The sequence below is a fragment of the Moschus berezovskii genome, chromosome 19, assembly GCF_049115385.1.
Source record: "Moschus berezovskii isolate FMDL1 chromosome 19, NW_MosBer_1.0, whole genome shotgun sequence".
Classification (NCBI taxonomy): Eukaryota; Metazoa; Chordata; class Mammalia; order Artiodactyla; family Moschidae; genus Moschus; species Moschus berezovskii.
This window is the reverse complement of record NC_142478.1, coordinates 71251089-71273264: the sequence shown is the minus strand read 5'-3', so window position 1 is coordinate 71273264 and position 22176 is coordinate 71251089. Positions and strand designations below refer to the sequence as shown.

General features: G+C 36.9%; 1 protein-coding gene across 2 annotated transcripts in view; it reads left to right on the top strand.

Moving 5' to 3' along the window:
* Nucleotides 1-22176, top strand: part of TTC28 (tetratricopeptide repeat domain 28) — a 599524-nt gene that overhangs the window by 19287 nt on the left and 558061 nt on the right. For both annotated transcript variants that reach the window (XM_055405053.2, XM_055405052.2), the window contains exon 2: nt 3666-3944. In XM_055405053.2, the coding sequence (XP_055261028.2) occupies nt 3666-3944 (279 nt within the window). The remainder of the gene's footprint in view (nt 1-3665; nt 3945-22176) is intronic.

Here is a 22176-nt window from a genome sequence, read left to right as displayed (position 1 = left end):
ACTCTGGCCACCTCATGCGAAGGGTCGACTCACTGGAAAAGACCCTGATGCTGGGAGGGATTGGGGGCAGGAGGAGAAGGGGATGACAGAGAATGAGATGGCTGGATGGCATCACCGACTGGATGGTCGTGAGTTTGAATGAACTCCGGGAGTTGGTGATGGACAGGGAGGCCTGGCGTGCTGTAATTCATGGGGTGGCAAAGAGTCGGACACGACTGAGCAACTGAACTGAACTGAAGGGCTTCCCTGATAGCTCAGTTGGTAAAGAATCCGCCTGCAGTGCAGGAGACTGCAGTTTGATTCCTTGGTCAGGGAGATCCCCTGGAGAAGGGAAATGCTACCCACTCCAGTATTCTGGCCTGGAGAATTCCATGGACTGTATAGTGCATGGAGTTGCAAAGAGTCAGACATGACTGAGTGGCTTTTACTTTTCTTTCACTGTATAGTAAGCAAATTAGCTTTTTATCAAGTATCACAAATAGTTTTTTTCAACTTGTGACTCATCTTTGTACTTTTTTAAAAATAATTTTTTCCATGCAGATATTTAAAACTGATAAGGATTTTTCATATCATTTGAATAGTCAAAATTTATAACAGGACTGGAGCTATGTTAAATAATTGTATGTGGCTGAATAGTCTGAGTCAGTTTGGTCCATATGTTATTGACAGTTCTGTCCTTTTAAGATGAGTCTGTCAGAGGGTCAGAAGAAAACATCAACAATGTTAATGGATGTTGAAATTCATAAACTATACCTATATGAAATATATGAGGAAAGAAAGAATATGAGAGGAATTAAGTGGTATTTCAAAACTTTGGTTTTTTTTGGTCTCATTGAGTAGTACTGTATATTCACCCTTGTAGTCTATGGATTTAATATGGCCATTTATTCCAGGTACTATATAATCTGAGAAATACATGCAAACCTTTTAAAAAAATCTGTGTTGCCAAGTTTATCAATTGCAGTGAAGATAGAGAAGGACAAGGGAAATTATATCTCTTCTAAAAAATCGTACACAAAATTTCCATTTCTTAGCATCCTAAGGACCACATTGTAACCAGCTGAGTAGACTCAGTCATATTTTGACAAATTAGATGCTTCTGTGGACACTTACTAGAGTGTGTTTTTCTCTTCCATTTGTGGGCATTTGGTGGTGATGATGGTGTTGGAGTTCTCTAGTATTTATAATCTTTCTGCATTAGCACTAACTTTTTCATGATGTTTTTCTTTGCTCTCAGAGGCATTATTTAATAGTTTACATCAGTGTTTTGAGCATTTTCTCCTCCAGCTAGGTATTCCATGGAAAAGATACTTTGATCTTATGATGTATAGTAGCTATCTCCTCTATCAGATTTACAATGTGTGAAATAACTCTTAGCAGGCTTCCCTGATAGCTCAGGTGGTAAAGAATCTGCCTGCTATGCAGGAGACCCCGGTTTGATTTCTGGGTCGGGAAGATCTGCTGGAGAAGGCTACCTACTTCAGTATTCTTGGGCTTCCCTTGTGGCTCAGTTGGTAAAGAATCCATCTGAAATGCGGGAGACCTGGATTTGATCCCTGGGTTGGAAAGGTCCCCTAGCGAAGGGAAAGGCTACCCACTCCAGTGTTCTGGCCTGGAGGACCCCATGGACTGTTGAAGTGTCTTCCACTAAAGAAGTAACTTAATTTAACTTTGTTCATCCCAGTCTCCTGAGGACCTGGGGGTTCCTTGGAACATGTTTTGGAAAATGTTACTTTGTATTAGTGTATACAGAGCTAATAGAATGCAGACTCTTTTCTTAATTTGATTCTTATCTATTTTGAAGTAGAACCAAATTACCCTGAGAAGCAAGGAATGTTGTAATAGTAGGATTGTGTCTTTTTCACTTTTAGGCCAGGGTATGAACCTAATGAATTTTACTTCTATTACTGTTACTGCTGTTTTTATGTTGTACCCCTGAATTTTCAAATATCGAATTTGTTCTATAATTTATGGATAGTACTGCCTTTAAGTAGAGTCATGATGATGACTGTTTCCCAAAATGAAATGTCTTCTACATTGTTAAATGTCTTATATTAATCCATTAGTTTGGTGTGGCTGAAATCATTAAAAAATTAATCAAGACTCTTCAGGAAAATCCTGGTCATTTGCTCAGTATTCCATAGTCCATTCACTTTCAAGCAATATGTTTCATGATCATAATTAAAAAAACGGAAACAGAACCCTATACGTTATACATTATTGGCTACTTCTATATTAGTACGAGGAATTTGAGGGATATAATTTGGGTGCTGATATTTGAAATTTCTAGGAAATTTTAAATTGTCCTAGAAAGCTAGGATATGATATGCCGATGAGTAGAGGAGAAAATCTGCCTGTGTGGGAGATTGGCTTTGTCTTCTCCTCCTCTCTGTGGAGTCTGTTCTTTTTAATGCAGCTACCTGGGCTTCCCTGGTGGCTCAGAGGTTAAAGCGTCTGCCTCCAATGCGGGAGACCCGGGTTCGATTCCTGGGTCGGGAAGATCCCCTGGAGAAGGAAACGGTAACCCACTCCAGTATTCTTGCCTGGAGAATCCCATGGACGGAGAAGCCTGGTAGGCTACAGTCTACGGGGTCGCATAGAGTCGGACACGACTGAGCGACGGAACAAAACAGAACAGAACCTCTGTGAGGAGTCTGTTGCTTTTGTACGTGTTGTATCTCTTACCTGTTAGATCTGTCCACTTCTGAATGGAGGGTCTGGACTGAGTCTTACAGGAAGACGTGAGGAAGGAAATTAAATTTTTTGTTTTAATTTCACTTAGGGCAAGCTTACTTGAAATTGCAAACTGTTTGTCTTCATACTGCTGTCTTAAGCATCTATCCTTGCGATTCTAATGCAGTTTCTAATTTTCCTTTTTTAAAAATGAATAACATTTGACTAATTTATTCCCTTTCGTTTTAAGGTCACTGCTATAAAGTCATAGAAAACTTAGTGATTTGGAAAAATCAACGTCAGAGACAGGGCTTAAAGTGCCAAGATACAATTTACAGCAGATTTTTTTTTTCTTTTTGATGATCTCCAAAAACTGATGTTTGTCTTTGAAATTCCATGGTGGTAGGCAAATCTGCCAGTCTAAAAAGATTCCTTGGTACATGAAAATTTATTTTTTAAAAGGTTATTGTGTTTTTAATTTTAAGACTTACATGTGCTCATTGCATCACATTGGGTTAAAGGAAAATTTTAAGAAAATAACTCATAATCTTGGATCCAAAGATATCTTAGCATAGTTGATATTTTGATCTTGTTCCTTTTGTTAATTTCCTAAATGCAGCCATCTTAACATAATTGAGATCATATTGTCTGCATTGGTTTGCATTTTGTTTTTTTCTTAGTATAACTTTAAATTGCCAAGGAAAAGCCTGATTATTTTTTGCATTTATTCATTCATATTCTCAAAAAATATATGCATATATAAATATGTATGTTTGCGACTATATGTGTATATATGAACACACATACATATATACGTATGTATTTAAGGTACTATGTTTGCTGCTTCTTGGAAAGTGTGTTGTCTTTCTGGGCATAAAAGTTAACTGTAATATAAAGCAGACTATGAAGAATTTCCATATTCTTTTGAAATTTCAACAAGGAACCTCTCTGGATTAACTGAACTTTATCTCACAAAGTTTCTTTGTTTGTAGATTCCTCTCTTTGCTGCTAAGACTATTGGCCGGAGAAGTCCTGATGGACCAGTGCTGAGCAAAGCTGAATTTGTTGAGAAAGTTCGTCAGAGTAATCAGGCCTGTCATGATGGAGATTTCCACACAGCTATTGTTCTGTACAATGAAGCCCTGGCTGTTGACCCTCAGAACTGTATCTTATACAGCAATAGATCTGCAGCCTATATGAAAATCCAGCAGTATGACAAGGCACTGGACGATGCAATCAAAGCTCGACTTCTCAATCCCAAGTGGCCAAAGGTAGAAATTTCCTTTACTTTCACAGAACCTTTTGTGCTTTCTTGTTTTAATGTAACATTTTACTGACTGAGTACAGTTATTAATATTTTAATAGTCTGTACTTCAGCAAGATGTGGAATTGGCTTCATTGAGCTGGTACACTAGTGAATGCCTTCCGTGTCTAATTCTTTTCCATTGTGTTTGAGATATACATTTTTTTTACTCTAACTTAGCTTCTTGATAGCATTCTAGTTATTTATCTACATTTTGGATATCTCTTTTTTGCACTGATACTTCAGATGGAGTATTATGAGTATTTCTTCAATTTAAAATAATTTTATTCTCTATCAACAACTGCTTGTTTTCAGAATGGTAGTTGATCAGAGAAACTTTTTTCCCCTAATAAATCAGTATAATTATCTATATTCCCTTGAATAGTTTAAGGTTTGAGTTGTTATCTTTATTTGGTATATACTTTATTTTCACTGTGCCTGTTCACCTTCTAATCCAGTTTTAGAAATGCTTTCTTAAGATGTGATCAAAGTGTTTGAGATTTTATTTTTAAATTGAACTACAAACCCATTTCATTCTATTTTTGGCTTTCTGTTGGACTAACAGATGTTAGTGGAAATTTCCCAGAAATTTAAAAATGATTCTTACTGTCTTATTAGTGATATGTCGTAGTCATGTTGCTTTCTGCTTTAATTCTGGTAGGTGTTTTTGGCCTCAGTCAGTGGAATTTCTAGTAATGGTGCTACCTTATAAGTTGTTTCAGTTCAGTTCAGTCGCTCAGTCGTTTTCGACTCTTTGCGACCCCATCGCAGCATGCCAGGCCTCTCTGTCCATCACCAACTCCCGGAGTTCACCCAAACACATATGCATCGAGTCGGTGATGCCATCCAGCCATCTCATCCTCTGTTGTCCCTTTCTCCTCCTGCCCCTAGTCCCTCCCAGCATCAGAGTCTTTTCCAATGAGTCAACTCTTCTTTGGCATGAGGTGGCCAAAATATGGGAGATTCTGCTTTAGCATCAGTCCTTCCAATGAACACCCAGGACTGATCTCCTTTAGAATGGACTAGTTGGATCTCTTTGCAGTCCAAGGGACTCTCAAGAGTCTTCTCCACAGTTCAGAAGCATCAGTTCTTCAGCGCTGAGCTTTCTTCACAGTCCAACTCTCACATCCATACATGACTACTGGAAAAACCATAGCCTTGACTAGACGGACCTTGGTTGGCAAAGTAATGTCTCTGCTTTTTAATATGCTATCTAGGTTGGTCACAACTTTCCTTCCAAGGAGTAAGCGTCTTTTAATTTCATGGCTGCAGTCAGCATCCACAGTGATTTTTGAGCCCCCAAAAATAAAGTCTGACACTGTTTCCACTGTTTCCCCATCTATTTCCCATGAAGTGATGGGACCAGATGCCATGATCTTCGTTTTCTGAATGTTGAGCTTCAAGCCAACTTTTTCACTTTCCTCTTTCACTTTCATCAAGAGGCTTTTTAGTTCCTCTTCACTTTCTGCCATAAGGGTGGTGTCATCTGCACATCTAGGTTTATTGATATTTCTCCTGGCAATCTTGATTCTAGCTTGTGCTTCTTCCAGTCCAGCGTTCCTCATGATGTACTCTGCAGATAAGTTAAATAAGCGGGTGACAATATACAGCCTTGACGCACTCCTTTTCCTATTTGGAACCAATCTGTTGTTCCATGTCCATTTCTAACTGTTGCTTCCTGACCTGCATCCAGGTTTCTCAAGAGGCAGGTCAGGTGGTCTGGGATTCCCATCTCTTTCAGAATTTTCCACAGTTTATTGTGATCCACACAGTCAAAGGCTTTGGCATAGTCAATAAAGCAGAAATAGATGTTTTTCTGGAAGTCTCTTGCTTTTTCAATAATCCACTGGATGTTGGCAATTTGATCTCTGGTTCCTCTGCCTTTTCTAAAACCTGCTTGAACATCTGGAAGTTCATGGTTCATGTGTTGCTGAAGCCTGGCTTGGAGAATTATTCTGTAATTCCCTAAAGGATTTCTTTTACAGCTATAATCACTGTAAATGAAACAAGATCTGTTTTTTAAAAAATGTTGCATGACACTGTTTGGGAGTTAGATTGCTGTTTTCAAAGGACAGACCTAGGTTCAAAGTCCTTCACTTCTATTAATGACAATATGGCTTTAGATAAGTCTTTTAACATCTCTGGGGTTAAGATAAATGGAATGATAATACCTATCTTGTAAGGTTATTTAAGAGTTAATTTGTTACTTGTACATGCTTGGTGTTTTGTGTATAACAGCTGGGATTGTGCATTTTTATTGAATGTTCAAATTAGTAAGTTATTCTAGCAAACTTTGGTTTGTATCCTCTCTTTTTCTTTCTTTCTATTTTAAAAGCCTGTGATGATACAATGAGCCCAATAAATATAGAGAGCTTAAGTTTAAGATCAAGTGTCTTCATTCCTTCTTTATTGAGGTCTACTTATTTTGTGTTCTTATTATTTGTGAATAGCTTCAAACTTTTATCTTTTCCCTTTTTCTATATCATTTCCACTTTCTCATGTCCACTTACAATTTTTGCACAGAAAATGGCTGGAAGGTTCACTTTTATGATTATAGATGAGAAATCAACTTTTTAAGATAATTTCTCTCAATTTTAGTCTCTGATTTTTTTCCCTTTATGATAAGTAAGGTTATTGTATATTTACGATTTTCATTAATATTTCAACTCCATATTTGATTTTAAGCAACAAGATTTAGAATTATGTAAAATGTGGATGTGAGAGTTGGACTGTGAAGAAAGCTGAGCGCCGAAGAATTGATGCTTTTGAACTGTGGTGCTGGAGAAGACTCTTGAGAGTCTTCTCCAAGGAGATCCAACCAGTCCATTCTAAAGGAGATCAATCCTGGGTGTTCATTGGAAGGACTGATGCTAAAGCTGAAACTGCAATACTTTGGCCACCTCATGCGACGAGTTGACTCACTGGAAAAGACTCTGATGCTGGGAAGGATTGGGGGCGGGAGGAGAAGGGGATGACAGAGAATGAGATGGCTGGATGGCATCACCGACTTGATGGACATGAGTTTGAGTGAACTCCAGGAATTGGTGATGGACAGGGAGGCCTGGCGTGCTGTGATTCATGGTGTTGCAAAGAGTCGGACATGACTGAGCAACTGAACTGAACTGAAAATATAAATTAGGGTTTGTTACTGAAGTCATGAAAGGGTCTTTCTATGTAATATGATTCATAATAAAATTAACTTATGAAGAAATTTCTACTGCATAGAAGTTTCCTTTGATAAAAACTTACCTTTATACTTTTCTAGGAATATACTCATTATATAAAAGAAATTTATTTCTACTCGCTTGTAAAGATATGTCTGGTAAATTTTTATCAATTCTTTTTCTTTTTGACTTTTTTGACGGACTTTTTCATTATAATCCTTTCTGAAATCATTCTCCAACTGTCATTGTCTAGTTGATGTGGTAAAACATACCTTCCAAATTTTTTATGTTAAGATCCAAGGGTTCCAGAGATTGGATGGAGAGTGTTTTATTCTCATTTATTTTGTCTGAAAGAAATAGTGATTTTGGTGTGATATGGGCTTCAAAAGAAGTATGGATGAAAGCACTGTGAGATCCCCCCAGAAAACAATAAGCCCGATCCCATTTTGGTACTTTTATCTCCAACTGCCTCTTAGCTGTTGTCGGTGTATATATTCATTCTTTCTATGTCTTGTTTAAGAAATATTTGTCTTACTGAAAGTTGTAAAATTTTTCTTTTCCTCTAGAATTTTTGTAGTTTTTACCTTTAGGTCTGTGATTCAAGTTAATTTTAGGGACTGAATGAGGTAAGGATCAAGGTTTATTTCTTTGTTTTCCATATAGATAACCATATTCCAGGCACATTTGTTGAAAAGACTATCCTTTCACTATTGAATTATCTTTGGCACCTTTTTCACAAGCCATTTGACTGTAAAATTGTGAGGATATTACTTACTGTTTTGTTCCATTAATTTATTATTTATCCTTATCAAAATCATATTGTTTTGATTACTATAGTTTTGTAAGTTTTGACATCAGATACTGTGAATCTTCTAACTTTATTCTTTTCCTAGGTTTTTGCTATTCTCTGTCTTTGCATTTTAATATAAGTGTAGAATCAACATCAATTTCTTCAAAAAATTTACTAGGAAACTAATGGGATTGCGTTGAATTCTTAGAGTAATTTGGAGAGAATTGCTGTCTTAACATTCCAGTCCATGAATATTTCTCTGTTTATTTAGTTTTTATTTTATTTCCCTTTGCAATTTTCAGTCACTTTCAGTGTTCAGGTCTTTCACATCTTTTATTAAATTTATTTCTAAGTATTTTGTTTTTTGATGCTATTACAAATGTATTTAAAATTTTTCATTTAGCAATTTTTAATTGCTAGTGTATAGAAAAAACTGTGTTGTGTGACCCTGTTGAATTTTCTTTTAAGTTCTAGTAGGGCTTTTTGGATTCTCTCTGTGCATGATCTTATTGTCTGCAGCTAATGACAAGTTTGCTTCTTCCTTTTTTTTTTTTTTTGGTCTTTGCCTTTTATTTCTTTTTCTTGCTCCATTGTACCAGTTAGGATATCCAGTACAATTATAAATAGAAAAGATGAGAGCAAACTTCCCCTACTCATTCCTGATCTTAGTGCAAGTATGAGCTTTGTATTATTGATGATGATGCCCTTAATCAGGTGGAGGATAGTCCATTCAATTTTTATTATTTTTGAGTGTTGAATTGTGTCACATTTTTTTCTTAATCTATTGAAATGATATTTTTTCTCACTTATTTTGGAATGTTAAGTCAGCCTTGCAGTCATGGGATAAATACCACTTTGTCATTATTTATACCATTTTTATATATTAGATACGATTCGCTATAATTTTGTCAAGAATTTTTGCATTTATGTTCATGAGGAATATTGATTTGTGTTTTCTTTTCTCATGATGTCTTTGCTGGTTTTGGTATCAGAATATTGGCTTCATATGATGAGTTTTGAAGTGTTCCTTCTTGTGTTTTCTGGAAAAAGGCATGTTTTGTCCTTAAGTATTTGGTAGAGTTGACCAGTCTAGGCATCTTTACCATGACTTTTCTTTGTGGGAAGATTTTAATTATGGATTAAATTTCTTTGATATGAAGCCATTCAAATTTTCTAATTCTTCTTGGATTAGTTTTGGTATTTTGTTTCTTTCAGTTAATTTTTATATTTAACCCAGGTTGCAAGTTTATCAGCATGAAATTGTTAATAACATTCTTTTATTATTGTTTTGATTTCTGTAGGATCTATAATGGTGTCCTTTCTTTCGTTCCTACTATTGTTAATTTGTATCTTCTCTTTTGTTTCATTAGTCTGCCTAGATACTTATCAATTTTGTTCATCTTTCTGTTCAATCAATTATTAGGTTTATTGATTTTCAGTACTGTACATTTTCTCTTTCATCAGTTTCTGCTCTTTATTACTTCCTTCTTTCTAATTATTTTTCATTTAATTTGCTGTCTTTTTCATTTCCTAAGATGGGACATTAGGCCATGATTTTATTAAAATTTTTTTTTCTGTATTTCTTTTTGGCTGTGCTGGGTGTGTGTTGCTTTGCACGGGATTGGGCTTTTCTCTAGTTGAGGCAAGTGGGCGCTACTCTCTAGTTGCGGTGCATGGGCCTCATTGTGGTGATTTCTCTTGTTGTGGAGCACAGGCTCTAGGCACGTGGGCTTCAGTAGTTGCAGCACACAGGCTCAGTAGTTGAGGTGTGTGAGCTTTAAGGTGTGCAGACTTTAGTAGTTTTGGCAGGAGGGCTCTAGAGCATGGGCTCAGTAGTTGTGGTACATGGTGCTCGGTAATATGTGGAATCTTCCCAGACCAGGGATGGAACCCATGTCCCCTGCACTGACAGTGCAGTGTCCCACTGCACTCCAGGGAAGACCTAGGCTATTGATCATAAATCTTTCTTCTTTTTTAGTATAATCATTTAAACCTAAAATGTTCTCTCCAATCACTGCTTTTGCTGTATCCCACAAATTTTGACATGGTTTCATTATAATGATAATGTTAAGAATGTTTTCTATCCTCTTTATGGTTACTTCTTTGATCCATGAGTTATTTAAGGAAGTTTGTACTTAAGTTCCTAATACTTGAGTTTTTTTAAGTTATCTTATTATTGATATCTATTTCCATTGTTATTAACTTGGAATGATATTATTGCTTTTCAGTTTACTAAGGCTTGTTTCATGGCCAGCGTATGATTTAGGTTCTTGGTGAACCTACTGTGAGCAGTTGAAAAGAATGAGTGTTTTGCAGTAGTGAGGTATTTTGCTCTGTGGATATCAGCTAGGTCAAGGTAGTTGATAGTGTTGTTCATATCTGCTCTCTCTTCGCTGACTTATTTAGGTCTAGTTATTCCATCAACTGCTGGAATAAAGTTAAAATCTCCAATTAAGATTTTGGAATTGGAGATTTTCCTCTTTAATATTGTCACATTTTGCTTCATGTGTCTTGAAGCTCTGTTATTAACATAAACACTTTTATTAATATTATGTCTTCTTGAGGAATGGATCCTTTTATTATTATGCAAGGTTTTTCTTTATTTCTGGTATACTAATTTCTGTCCTAAGATCTCTTTTGTTTGATATTAATATAGCCACTCTAGCTGTCTTCTGCTTGCTTTTTGCCTTATGTTTATTTTTCTATTTAATTTCTATATAATTTCTATTTAATTCTATATAATTTCTATATATATTTTTCTGTTTAATCTCTCTGGGCTTTTACATTTAAAATTCATCTCTTTTGAACAGCATATAATTGTGTCTTGCTTTTAAAGTCAGTTTTGGCAGTCTTTGTTAATTGGATCTTTGTCCACTAACATTTAATGTGATCATCAATGCTATTGATTTTGCCTTTACCTACCATTTTATTTCTGTCTTCTGTTTTTGTTCCTCTGTTACTCTTTTCTTGCTATTTATTGGTTTATTTGAAATCTTTTTGAGTTGATTTTTTTTTTTTCTTGTAAGTTTGCCATTGATTTCAGTGGTTGTTGATGACGTTGTTTGACTAGTAATTTTCTTGGTTAGAATAAAACTACATACTTTATTTCTTGAATTGAAGCTTCAGCTTCTATACAGATATTGTCTTTAGTTGAGTTGCTTTGAATTTGCTTCATACATGTTGGTGCTGCTGCTGCTGCTGCTAAGTCGCTTCAGTCGTGTCCGACTCTGTGAGACCCCATAGATGGCAGCCGACCAGGCTCTGCCGTCCCTGGGATTCTCCGGGCAAGAACACTGGAGTGGGTTGCCATTTCCTTCTCCAATGTGTGAAAGTGAAAAGTGAAAGTGAAGTTGCTCAGTTGTGTCCGACTAGTAGCGACCCCATGGACTGCAGCCCACCAGGCTCCTCTGTCCATACGATTTTCTAGGCAAGAGTACTGGAGTGGCTTACCATTGCCTTCTCCTCATACGTGTTGACTCAAGGGTTATCCAGAGAGATTGGAAGGCAGAATTTGTGTATCCCTTTTCTGCCTCTTTTCCTTCTGAGATCCCCTTCTTCCTTGGCTAAAGACCATGACTTTTTTGTGCTTAGTAGTCTGATTCCACAGGCCAAAGAGACAACACTCTTGTCCTGTTCACCTGTAATCAGCACTTCATCTCTGCACCCTGAAAATGGAAACTCATTTCATAGCTTTCTTCTTCCAGGATCCACCTGCTTCTCATTACTCTCCAGTGCTTTCAGTAGTCACATGTCCCCGTTTATTTCTTTCTGTTCTGCTGACAGATCTGCTCCTGTTGATCCACTCATTTCCCTTTTCTTTTTGTTTATGCCAAGCTTTATGCCTGGGGTTTTTGTCCCTGCTGCCATAGGATCTCAAGGAGTGGGACTAGACTGAAGCAATTTAGCATGCACCTACTATTATTGGGCTACATAAGTGAAAGTCACTCAGTTGTGTCTGACTCTTTGTGACCCCATGGATTGTATGTAATTCTCCAGGCCAGAATACTGCAGTGAGTAGCTGTTTCCTTCTCTAGGGGATCTTCCCAATCCAGGGATTGAACTCAGGTCTCCCACATTGGAGGTGGATTCTTTACCAGCTGAGCCACCAAGGAAGCCCATTGGGCTACATAGAATAGGTCCAACTCAACTCTTATTTTAAAAAATTCAGTTCAGTAGCTGAGTTGTGTCTGACTCTTTGCAACCCTCCCTGTCTGTTGCCAACTCGCAGAGTTTACTCAAACTCATATCCACTGAGTCGGTGTTGCCATCTAGCCATCTCATCCTCTGTCATCCTCTTCTCCTGAAGAGATTCAATCTTTCCCAGCATCAGGGTCTTTTTTAAATGAGTCAGTTCTTTGCATCAGGTGGGCAAAGTATTGGAATTTCAGCTGCAACATCAGTCCTTCCAATGAATATTCAGTACTGATTTCCTTTAGGATGAACTGGTTGGATCTCCTTGTAGTCCAAGGGACTCTCAAGAGTCTTCTCGAACACCACAGTTCAAAAGCATCAATTCTTTGGCACTCAGCTTTCTTTATAATCCAACTTTCACATCCATACATGACTACTGGAAAAACCATAGCCTTGACTAGACGGACCTTTGTTGGCAGAGTAATGTCTCTGCTTTTTAATATGCTGTCTAGGTTGGTCATAACTTTCCTTCCAAGGAGTAGCATCTTTTAATTTCATGGCTGCAATTACCATCTGCAGTGATTTTGGAGCCCCAAAAAATAAAGTCAGCAACTGTTTCCACTGTTTCCCCATCTGTTTACATGAAGTGATGGAACCAGATGCCATGATGTTAGTTTTTTGAATGTTGAGTTTGAAACCATCTTTTTCACTCTCCTCTTTCACTTTCATCAAGAGGCTCTTTAGTTCTTCACTTTCTGCTGTAAGGGTGGTATCATCTGCATGTCTGAGTTTATTGATATTTCTCCCGGCAATCTTGATTCCAGCTTGTGCTTCCAGCCCAGTGTTCCTCATGATGTGCTCTGCATATAAGTTACATAAGCAGGGTGACAATATACAGCCTTGACGTACTCCTTTTCCTATTTGGAACCAGTCTGTTGTTCCATGTACAGTTCTGACTGTTGCTTCCTGACCTGCATACGGTTTCTGAAGAGGCAGGTCAGGTGGTCTGGTATTCCCATCACTTTCAGAATTCTCCACAGTTTATTGTGATCCACACAGTCAAAGGCTTTGGCATAGTCAATAAAGCAGAAATAGATGTTTTTCTGGAAGTTTCTTGCTTTTTTGATGATCCAGCGGATGTTGGCAATTTGATCTCTGGTTCCTCTGCCTTTTCTAAAACCAGCTTGAACATCTAGAAGTTCATGGTTCACGTATTGTTGAAGCCTGGCTTGGAGAATTTTGAGCATGTGAGATGAGTGCAATTGTGCAGTAGATTGAATATTCTTTGGCATTGCCTTTCTTTGGGATTGGAATGAAAGCTGACCTTTTCCAGTCCTGTGGCCACTGCTGAGTCCAAGTTTGCTGACATATTGAGTGCAGCACTCTCACAGCATCATCCTTTAGGATTTGGAGTAGTTCAACTGGAATTCCATCACCTCCACTAGCTTTATTCATAGTGATGCATCCTAAGGCTCACTTGACTTCACATTCCAGGATGTCTGGCTCTAGGTGAGTGATCACACCATCATGATTATCTGGGTTGTGAAGATCTTTTTTGTATAGTTCTTCTGTGTATTCTTGCCACCTCTTCTTAATATCTTCTGCTTCTGTTCCGTTCCATTGCTCAGTCGTGTCCGACTCTTTGCGACCCCGTGGACTGTAGCCTACCAGGCTTCTCCGTCCATGGGATTCTCCAGGCAAGTATACTGGAGTGGGTTACCATTTCCTTCTCCAAGGGATCTTCCCGACCCAGGGATCGAACCCGGGTCTCCCGCATTGGAGGCAGACGCTTTAACCTCTGAGCCACCAGGGAAGCCCTGCTTCTGTTCGGTCCCTACAATTTCTGTCCTTTATTGTGCCCATCTTTGCATGAAATGTACCTTTGGTATCTTCAATATTCTTGATGAGATTTCTAGTTTTTACCATTCTATTGTCTTCCTGTTTCTTTGCATTATTCACTTAAGAAGACTTTCTTATCTCTCCTTGCTATTCTTTGGAACTCTGCATTCAAATGGGTATATCTTTCCTTTTCTCCTTTGCCTTTCGCTTCTCTTCTATTCACAGCTATTTGTAAGGCCTCCTCAAACAACCATTTTGCCTTTTTGCATTTCTTTTTCTTGGGGATGGTCTTGATCTCTGCCTCCTGTATAATGTCACGAACCTCTGTCCATAGTTCTTCAGGTACCCTATTAGATCTAATACCTTGAATCTATTTCTCACTTCCACTGTATAATTGTAAGGGATTTGATTTAAGTCATACCTGAATGGTCTAGTGGTTTTCCCCACTTTCTTCAATTTAAGTCTGAATCTGGCAATAAAGAGTTCATGATCTGAGCCACAGTCAGCTCCCAGACTTGTTTTTGCTGACTGTATAGAGCTTCTCCATCTTTGGCTGCAAAGAATATAATAAATCTGATTTTGGTATTGACAATCTGGTAATGTCCATATGTAGAGTCTTCTCTTGTGTTGTTGGAAGAGGGTGTTTGCTATGACCAGTGTGTTCTTTTGGCAAAACTCTGTTAGCCTTTGCCTTGCTTCATTCTGTACTCCAAGGCCAAATTTACCTGTTACTCTAGGTATTTCTTGACTTCCTACTTTTGCATTCCAGTCCCCTATAATGAAAAGGACATCATTTTTGGGTGTTAATTCTAAAAGGTCTTGTAAGTCTTCATAGAATCATTCAACTTCAGCTTCTTCAGTGTTACTGGTCAGGGCACAGACTTGGATTACTCTCATATTGAATGGTTTGCCTTGGAAACGAACAGAGATCATTCTGTCGTTTTTGAGATCGCATCCAAGTACTGCATTTTGGATTCTTTTGTTGACTATGATGGCTACTCCATTTCTTCTAAGGGATTCCTGCCCACAGTAGTAGAAATAATGGTTATCTGAGTTAAATTCACCCATTCCAGTCCATCTTAGTTCACTGAATCCTAAAATATCGATGTTCACTCTTGCCATTTCCTGTTTGACCACTTCCAATTTGCCTTGATTCATGGATCTAACATTCCAGGTTCCTATGCAGTATTGCTGTTTACAGCATTGGAATTTACTTCTATCACCAGTCACATCCATAACTGGGTGTTGTTTTTGCTTTGGCTCCATCTCTTCATTCTTTCTGCAGTTATTTCTCCACTGATCTCCAGTAGCATTCTGGGCACCTACCGACCTGGGGAGTTTGTTAATTTGCAATGCTGTGTTAGTTTCAAGTGTGTGTGTTTATATTCATATATTGTTTTTCATTCTTTTTCCATTTTTCCATTATAGGTTTTTACAAGATATTGAGTATAGTTCCCTGTGCTATACAGTAAATCCTTTGTGTATATAGTAGTGTGTATATGTTAGTCCCAAACTCCTAATTTATCCTCCACTTCCCCCTGCCATCCCTTTTAATAACCATGTTTGTTTTTCATGTCTATGAGACAGACATTTTTTATGTCTATGAATTGATTTCTATTTTATAATTAAGTTCATTTATATCATATCTTTTTAGATTCCACTCATAAGTGATATCATATGATACTTGTCTTTTCTCTGTCTGACTTACTTCACTTAGTATCAAAATCTCTAGGCCCAGCCATGTTGTTGCAGATGACATAACTTCATTCTTTTTTATCCTTGTCAACTCTTACTTTTTCCTGGAAACGGCAATGAGCTTCTGTGAATGTATCATTAACTGAGTCCTGCTAATGTCACTTAATTGTTCTTACTGTTATATAAACTTATCACTTGAATGTATCTGAGTCTTAAATTAGCGTGAAAATTCCTTGAAAGTTTGTTGTTTATTTATCTTATAGCCCTAACATTGCTGTGCACTTTAAAAATATATTAAAAAATATTTTTTATTTATTCATTTATTGGCTACACAGGGTTCTTGTTGCTATGAGAGGCCTTTTTCTGTTTGCAGGGAGTGGGGGCTAGTCTTCATCGTGGTGCATGGGCTCCTCATTGTGGTGGCTTCTCTTGTTGAGGAGCACAGGCTCTAGATCATGGGCTCAGTAGTTGTGATACACAGGCTTAGTTGCCCTGAGGCATGTGGAATCTTCCTGTACCAGGGATTGAACCTGTGTCCCCTGCATTGGCAGGCAGATTCTTAACCACCAGACCACTAGGGGAGTGCAGCTATGCACTTTTTTTTAAGCCTCAATGTTTAAATCAATGAGAAAATTAGGAGGTATAATTGTGTGTGTGTGTGTGTGTTTGAAGACTTCTGACACCACCCTTATGGCAGAAAAGAGGAACTAAATAGCCTATTGATGAAAGTGAAAGAGAGAGTGAAAAGGTTGGTTTGAAGCTCAACATTCAGAAAACAAAGATCATGGCATCTGGTCCCATCACTTCATGGGAAATAGATGGAAAAACAGTGGAAAAAGTGTCAGACTTTATTTTTTTGGGTTCCAAAATCACTGCAGATGCTGATTGCAGCCATGAAATTAAAAGACGCTTACTCCTTGGAAGGAAAGTTATGACCAACCTAGATAGTATATTAAAAAGCAGAGATATTACTTTGCCGACCAAGGTCTGTCTAGTCAAGGCTATGGTTTTTCCCGTGGTCATGTATGGATGTGAGAGTTGGACTGTGAAGAAAGCTGATCGCCGAAGAATTGATGCTTTTGAACTGTGGTGCTGGAGAAGACTCTTGAGAGTCCCTTGGACTGCAAGGAGATCCAACCAGTCCTTTCTAAAGGAGATCAATCCTGGGTATTCATTGGAAGGACTGATGCTAAAGCTGAAACTGCAATACTTTGGCCACCTCATGTGACGAGTTGACTCACTGGAAAAGACTCTGATGCTGGGAGGGATTGGGGGCAGGAGGAGAAGGGGATGACAGAGAATGAGATGGCTGGATGGCCTCACCGACTCGATGGACATGAGTTTGAGTGAACTATGGGAGTTGGTGATGGACAGGGAGGCCTGGCGTGCTGTGATTCATGGGGTCGCAAAGAGTCGGACACAACTGAGTGACTGAACTGAGCTGAACTATTACTGTTGAATTTTCTTTTTCTCCCTTCACTTCTATTAGTTTTGTTTCATGTATTTTGGGGGCTCTGTTGTTTGGTGTTAATATTTTTATGATTTTATGTCTTTCTGAAAGATTGATCATTTTGTCATAAAATATCCTTGGTCTGCAGTAACAATTTTTGCTATAAAATCTGTTTTGTCTGATATTAATATAGTACCATTTCTGTTTTGGTGCTGCTTACATGATGTATCTTTCCCCATACTTTTCCTTTCAACTTGTTACTTTGAAACTAACATGAGTGTCTTGTAGATAGTCTATATCATGGTTTTGTTTTTTAGTAACAATCTATTCTTCCAGTCCCTCTCCTTTGATTATAGTGTATAATTCATTTATATTTAATGTAACTGCTGAATAGGTTGGGTTTGTACCTGCTTTTTATCTGTTTTCTATATGATTTTTTAAGATCTTATTTGTGTTTTGTGTCTTTTTTTCTGTTCTTCTCTTCCTGCATGACTTCCTTTTTTATATTAAATATTTTCTTATGTACCATTTATTTTTCCTTGTTACTTTTTGCTATATATAATTTTTACTTTTATTTATATATTTTTTACTATATATATTTTTAGTTATTTTCCTGGTGGTTGCCCTGGGAGTTATAATTAACATCTTTATTGAAAACAATATAGTTTGAATTTATATAAATTTAGTTTCAAAAGTATAGGAAACTTTGCTATGATATAGCTTCATTCCTTTCTCCTTCCTTTGTGCTATTTGTTGTCCTACAAATGACATGTTTATATATTATAAGCCTTTCAGCATAATCTTATAATTATTACTTTATGCCATTGTCTTTTAAATGAAACAATTTCTACTTCTTAATTGATATTCTGTTTTTGGTGAGAGATTGTGCTCAGGCTTTCCTTTTTTTTTTTTTTCCTTAATTCCTTCGACATGGTTTTCTTTAGTACTTTGAATATGTTTATAGTTCTGGCTTAAAGTTTTTGTCTCCTAAATCTAATGTCTGGGTTTCCTCAGGGACAGATTCTATTGCCTGATTTTTTTTTTTTTTTTTGGCAGTGTATGGGCCATACCTACCTGTTTCTTTATGTATCTCATAATTTTTTGGTTGAAAAATGTACTTTATAAGTAGTAATAATTATAGCAAGGGGCTTCCTAGGTGGTGCTAGTGGTAAAGTATCCACCTGTCAATGCAGAAAACAAGAGACTCAGGTTCAATCCCTAGGTTGGGGAGATTCCGCTGAGGAGGAAATGGCAACCGACTCCATTATGTTTGCCTGGAGAATTCCATGGACAGAGGAGCTTGGCGGGCTACAATCCACAGGGTCTCAAAGAGTCTGACACAGCTGAAGTGACCTAGCATACATACATATTGTAACAACTTTGAAAACCATAGTATTCCTTGTCCCCTGGCCTGGGCTTATTGATTGTTGTTGTTGCCTTTTGTGAGTTAGTGACTTTCCTGGACTAATTTTTTAAAGTCATGTGTAGCCACTGAAGTTTCTGCCTGGCTAGCTGTTGACTGCATAGAAATTCCTTAAATGCCTTGAGCCAATAATTCTCCCAGCCTTTGAAGAGTTCTCTCTGTGTGCGGGGCATACTTTGAACATTCTGGCAACTTGCAGCACTGTCTTAGCCTTCACTTCCTGCTTGTGTAAAACCTCAAGTTCAGCCAGAGGTAAGAGATTAGAATCATCCTCAGGTCTTTCTTGGGCATTCACATTCCTAGATTTCTAAGAATATTTTGGAGCTTTTCAGAGCCTCCTATGAACATCTAATTTTCAAGATTTTTCTTTATCTTGTTTACGTAGTTCTATTACTTCTTCAGACAGCTGTGATGTTAAGCTATTGCCACTGATTTTGTTTGACACATGCCCTGAGGGGAGGGCTGTTTGTACTGAGTTATCTCTGAGTCAGGTCAAATAAAGTCTTAAGACTGTAGGTTTCTGTTTTTTTTTTTAAATGGTTATTAAAATGAAGTCGCTGTCGTGTCCGACTCTTTGCGACCCCATGGACTGTAGCCTACCAGGCTCCTCCATCTGTGGGATTCTCCGGGCAAGAGTACTGGAGTGGGTTGCTGTTTCCTTCTCTGTAGGTTTCTTAAGAAGCTGCCAAACAAATCACATAGTGGTAGGGATAGGGTGCTTGGAAAACTCCAAACCGTATTTACCCCCACCATTGGTTCCTAAGCTTCTGGTTTTCACAAGTATTGTGTTTGAGAGACTGCTTGGTTTTCACGTCTAACATAGAGTTGGGAGAAGAGGATAAAAATAGTGTAGGGTAAAACCTCACAAACTTGTTCTTTGAGATTCAGCTGTTTTTCTTGAAGAAACACTTCTTGGGCTTCTGCAAGTTGATGGTTAATTTCCAGAGTTCAAAGAAGTTGATTTTGAAAAGTTTTGCTAATGTTCTTGCTGCTTTTATGGAAAAGCAGAATTTTGGAAGTCTTATGATGCCATTTTGGAAGAGTTTCTTCATAATTTTCTTTATAGAAAAATGTAAAAGGCCATTGTGAGAGAAATGGAAAGTAGGAGAAGCAGCAGAAGCGGGCAGACCTTGATGATGCTAATTTGGACTAGGGCACTGGTGTTGGATGGAAAGAAACTGAGGGGCATGGAATAAGCTTTGTAAAAACTCACTGATTGCATAATTCTAAAGCTCCCCCTGATCCTTATAACAATCACCTGTTATAGGTGGTACTGTCTTTATTTCATAGGTAAAGTTCAGAAAGATTGAAGTAGTTTGCCTACAGTCAGAGTAAGAAAAAAAATCAGAATTAGAAATGCTATTTACCTGACTCCAGTTTTTTCCACATCTGTGCATTCTGTCTCATGACATTAAAATCAAAGTTATGAGTCAAATATTAAGTTTAGAATAAATATTTACAATAAAATAGACTCTTCCTTAATTTCTTTGCATAATTTCATTCCTGCTTTTAAGGAAGTGAGACTTTAGTTATTCGAAGTTTTTGGTGGACAGCTGGAGTGATAATCAGGAAAGAGGAAGAATGTGATAGTTCCCTTAAAGTTAAGTGGTCTCTATATTTGCCATAAGTGAAATCCAACAGTCAACTATTTCTTTTTTTAATGTTATTGATTACTAGAACAAATGTTGTTACCAGTTTATCATGGTTACTTGTTATTAATGTCAGCTATTATTTCATATGTCCATTTCCCCCGCTGTGTGCAAGGTGTTTATTAGGGTGCTCCTCCTGGAAGGGAAGAAGGGAAGAGGCAGGGTGGCAGAGAGAAGACAAGCTGTGCTGAAGGCCTAAACTCATATGTCTTAAAACAGGATTTTATGACATGCTTGTTATCTGTATGTCTTTGAAGCTATATTTCAGGTATTATAGGTTAATCTGTAAGTTGTATGTTCATGCATACATATTTTTCTTATTACAAAAGTAACTCAAAATTACTTTTGGAAAAATCTCAGACAATAAAAATTATATTCCTCTCATTCCATTCCTTATCCTCCATTCCAGTCTAGAGTTAACTGTTTTTATTCAATTTCAATATTTTGAGATATTTTGTGATATATGTACAACCATACACACATACATGAATCCAGTTTAGTATTTTTGACTTTTTATTTAAGAAGATAAAAATCTGTAGTAAGAGATGAGGTAGAGTGGTTTAGGGTTTTTGTGTTTTCTTGGGTACATGTGAAAAGGCACAAAGTAGTCTTCTTTGTTGTTCTAGAAAAGACTACAGAGATAACAGACAAAAGTATATTTTCTAGTTGCTACCATTTAATTGGTCGCTTTTTATATTTGTTGCTGAAGTGAGTTTTAAGCTCACTGGTCATTTACTTACTTATACATTAAGTTTTTATTTTACTCTTGTTGATTTGAGATGAAAATTGCAGTTTTTTACTGAGAGGAATTTTTCTCATAAATGTGAGCCTAAGGTAATGCAGAGTACACAGCATCTCCTTGGAAACCAGGCTTTCGTGGGATAGAACCAAGTACTTTTAAGATGGGTACTTTATCCTTAGGAAATGATTCAGGAAGTCTGGCAAGAAGGGAAGTCTTGCTGTAAAGGAAATTCAGGAAATGGGAACTTAGTTATTAAAGTCTCCGGTTTGTTTGTCATAATTCATTTCAAGAATGTTCTAATGACCAAGCTATAAACATATGGTAAGTAACAATTTCACTTTCAGCTCCTAGATGGTACGAATTTATCAGTAAGGAATGGGAGTGCATTGTTTTAAATGAAGTGAGAATTTTACTATCATTTATACTTGCCAGTTGATTGAACTGTAGATGTATGCTTTTTGGGAGATAGTATTCAAAATGTATTAGGACACTCAACTTTTCTGTTTCTCTTGTTCTGTAATAAAGGGTTGGCAGCATTTTTTATGTTAATGAAAAGAGAAAAACTATCCTAGGGGTTTCCACAATCATTTCAGAAAAATATTTTTCAGTAGTCTCAAAGAAACATTTCCAGTTAGAAGTTATGAAAGCAACTCAAACAATGGCAAGGAAGTGTTTTTCCAAAAACTTTTTTTAAATGATAAGATTGTTAGATGACCAATATGTGTTTAAAAAAAAAAAAAAGAATCTTGTTTTTGAAATTGAGGTATTACTACTACCAAAATTGGAAAATTATTCTTTTATTTGTGTTACTTTTTAGCAACACTGGAAGTCACTGAGTAAAGCTAGTCATTGATTAAATTTAGTGATTTTTTTTACCCCCCCTTACAAGAGGTTATACTGTTTTAGTTTTGAAGAGTGGTACTAAAAGCATTATTTATTATATTTTAAAAGATAAAAAATATTTTACCTTCAGATGGCTTTCTAGAATGTTGACACTATTACCTTCATTTGAATTCTTTGGAATGAGTATGTTCTCATTAATTTGAGGGAAATGTTTTTTCATGTTAATTGAAATTCAGTGAGGCTTTTAAGAATTGAAGTTAGAATTGCTTCATGTGTTTATTAACATAGATATTTTTTGAGATGTAATATACTCTTGTCAAAGCATCTCACTTTCTTTTGTTACTTTTTATTTTTAAATAATTTCATGTGTTTATTAATTTAGATATTTCTCTTAAAATATACTGTATCAAAGCATTTATAAATTTTATTTTCTTACTTAGTTTTATATTTTAAATTTTGAAATAATGGGAAACA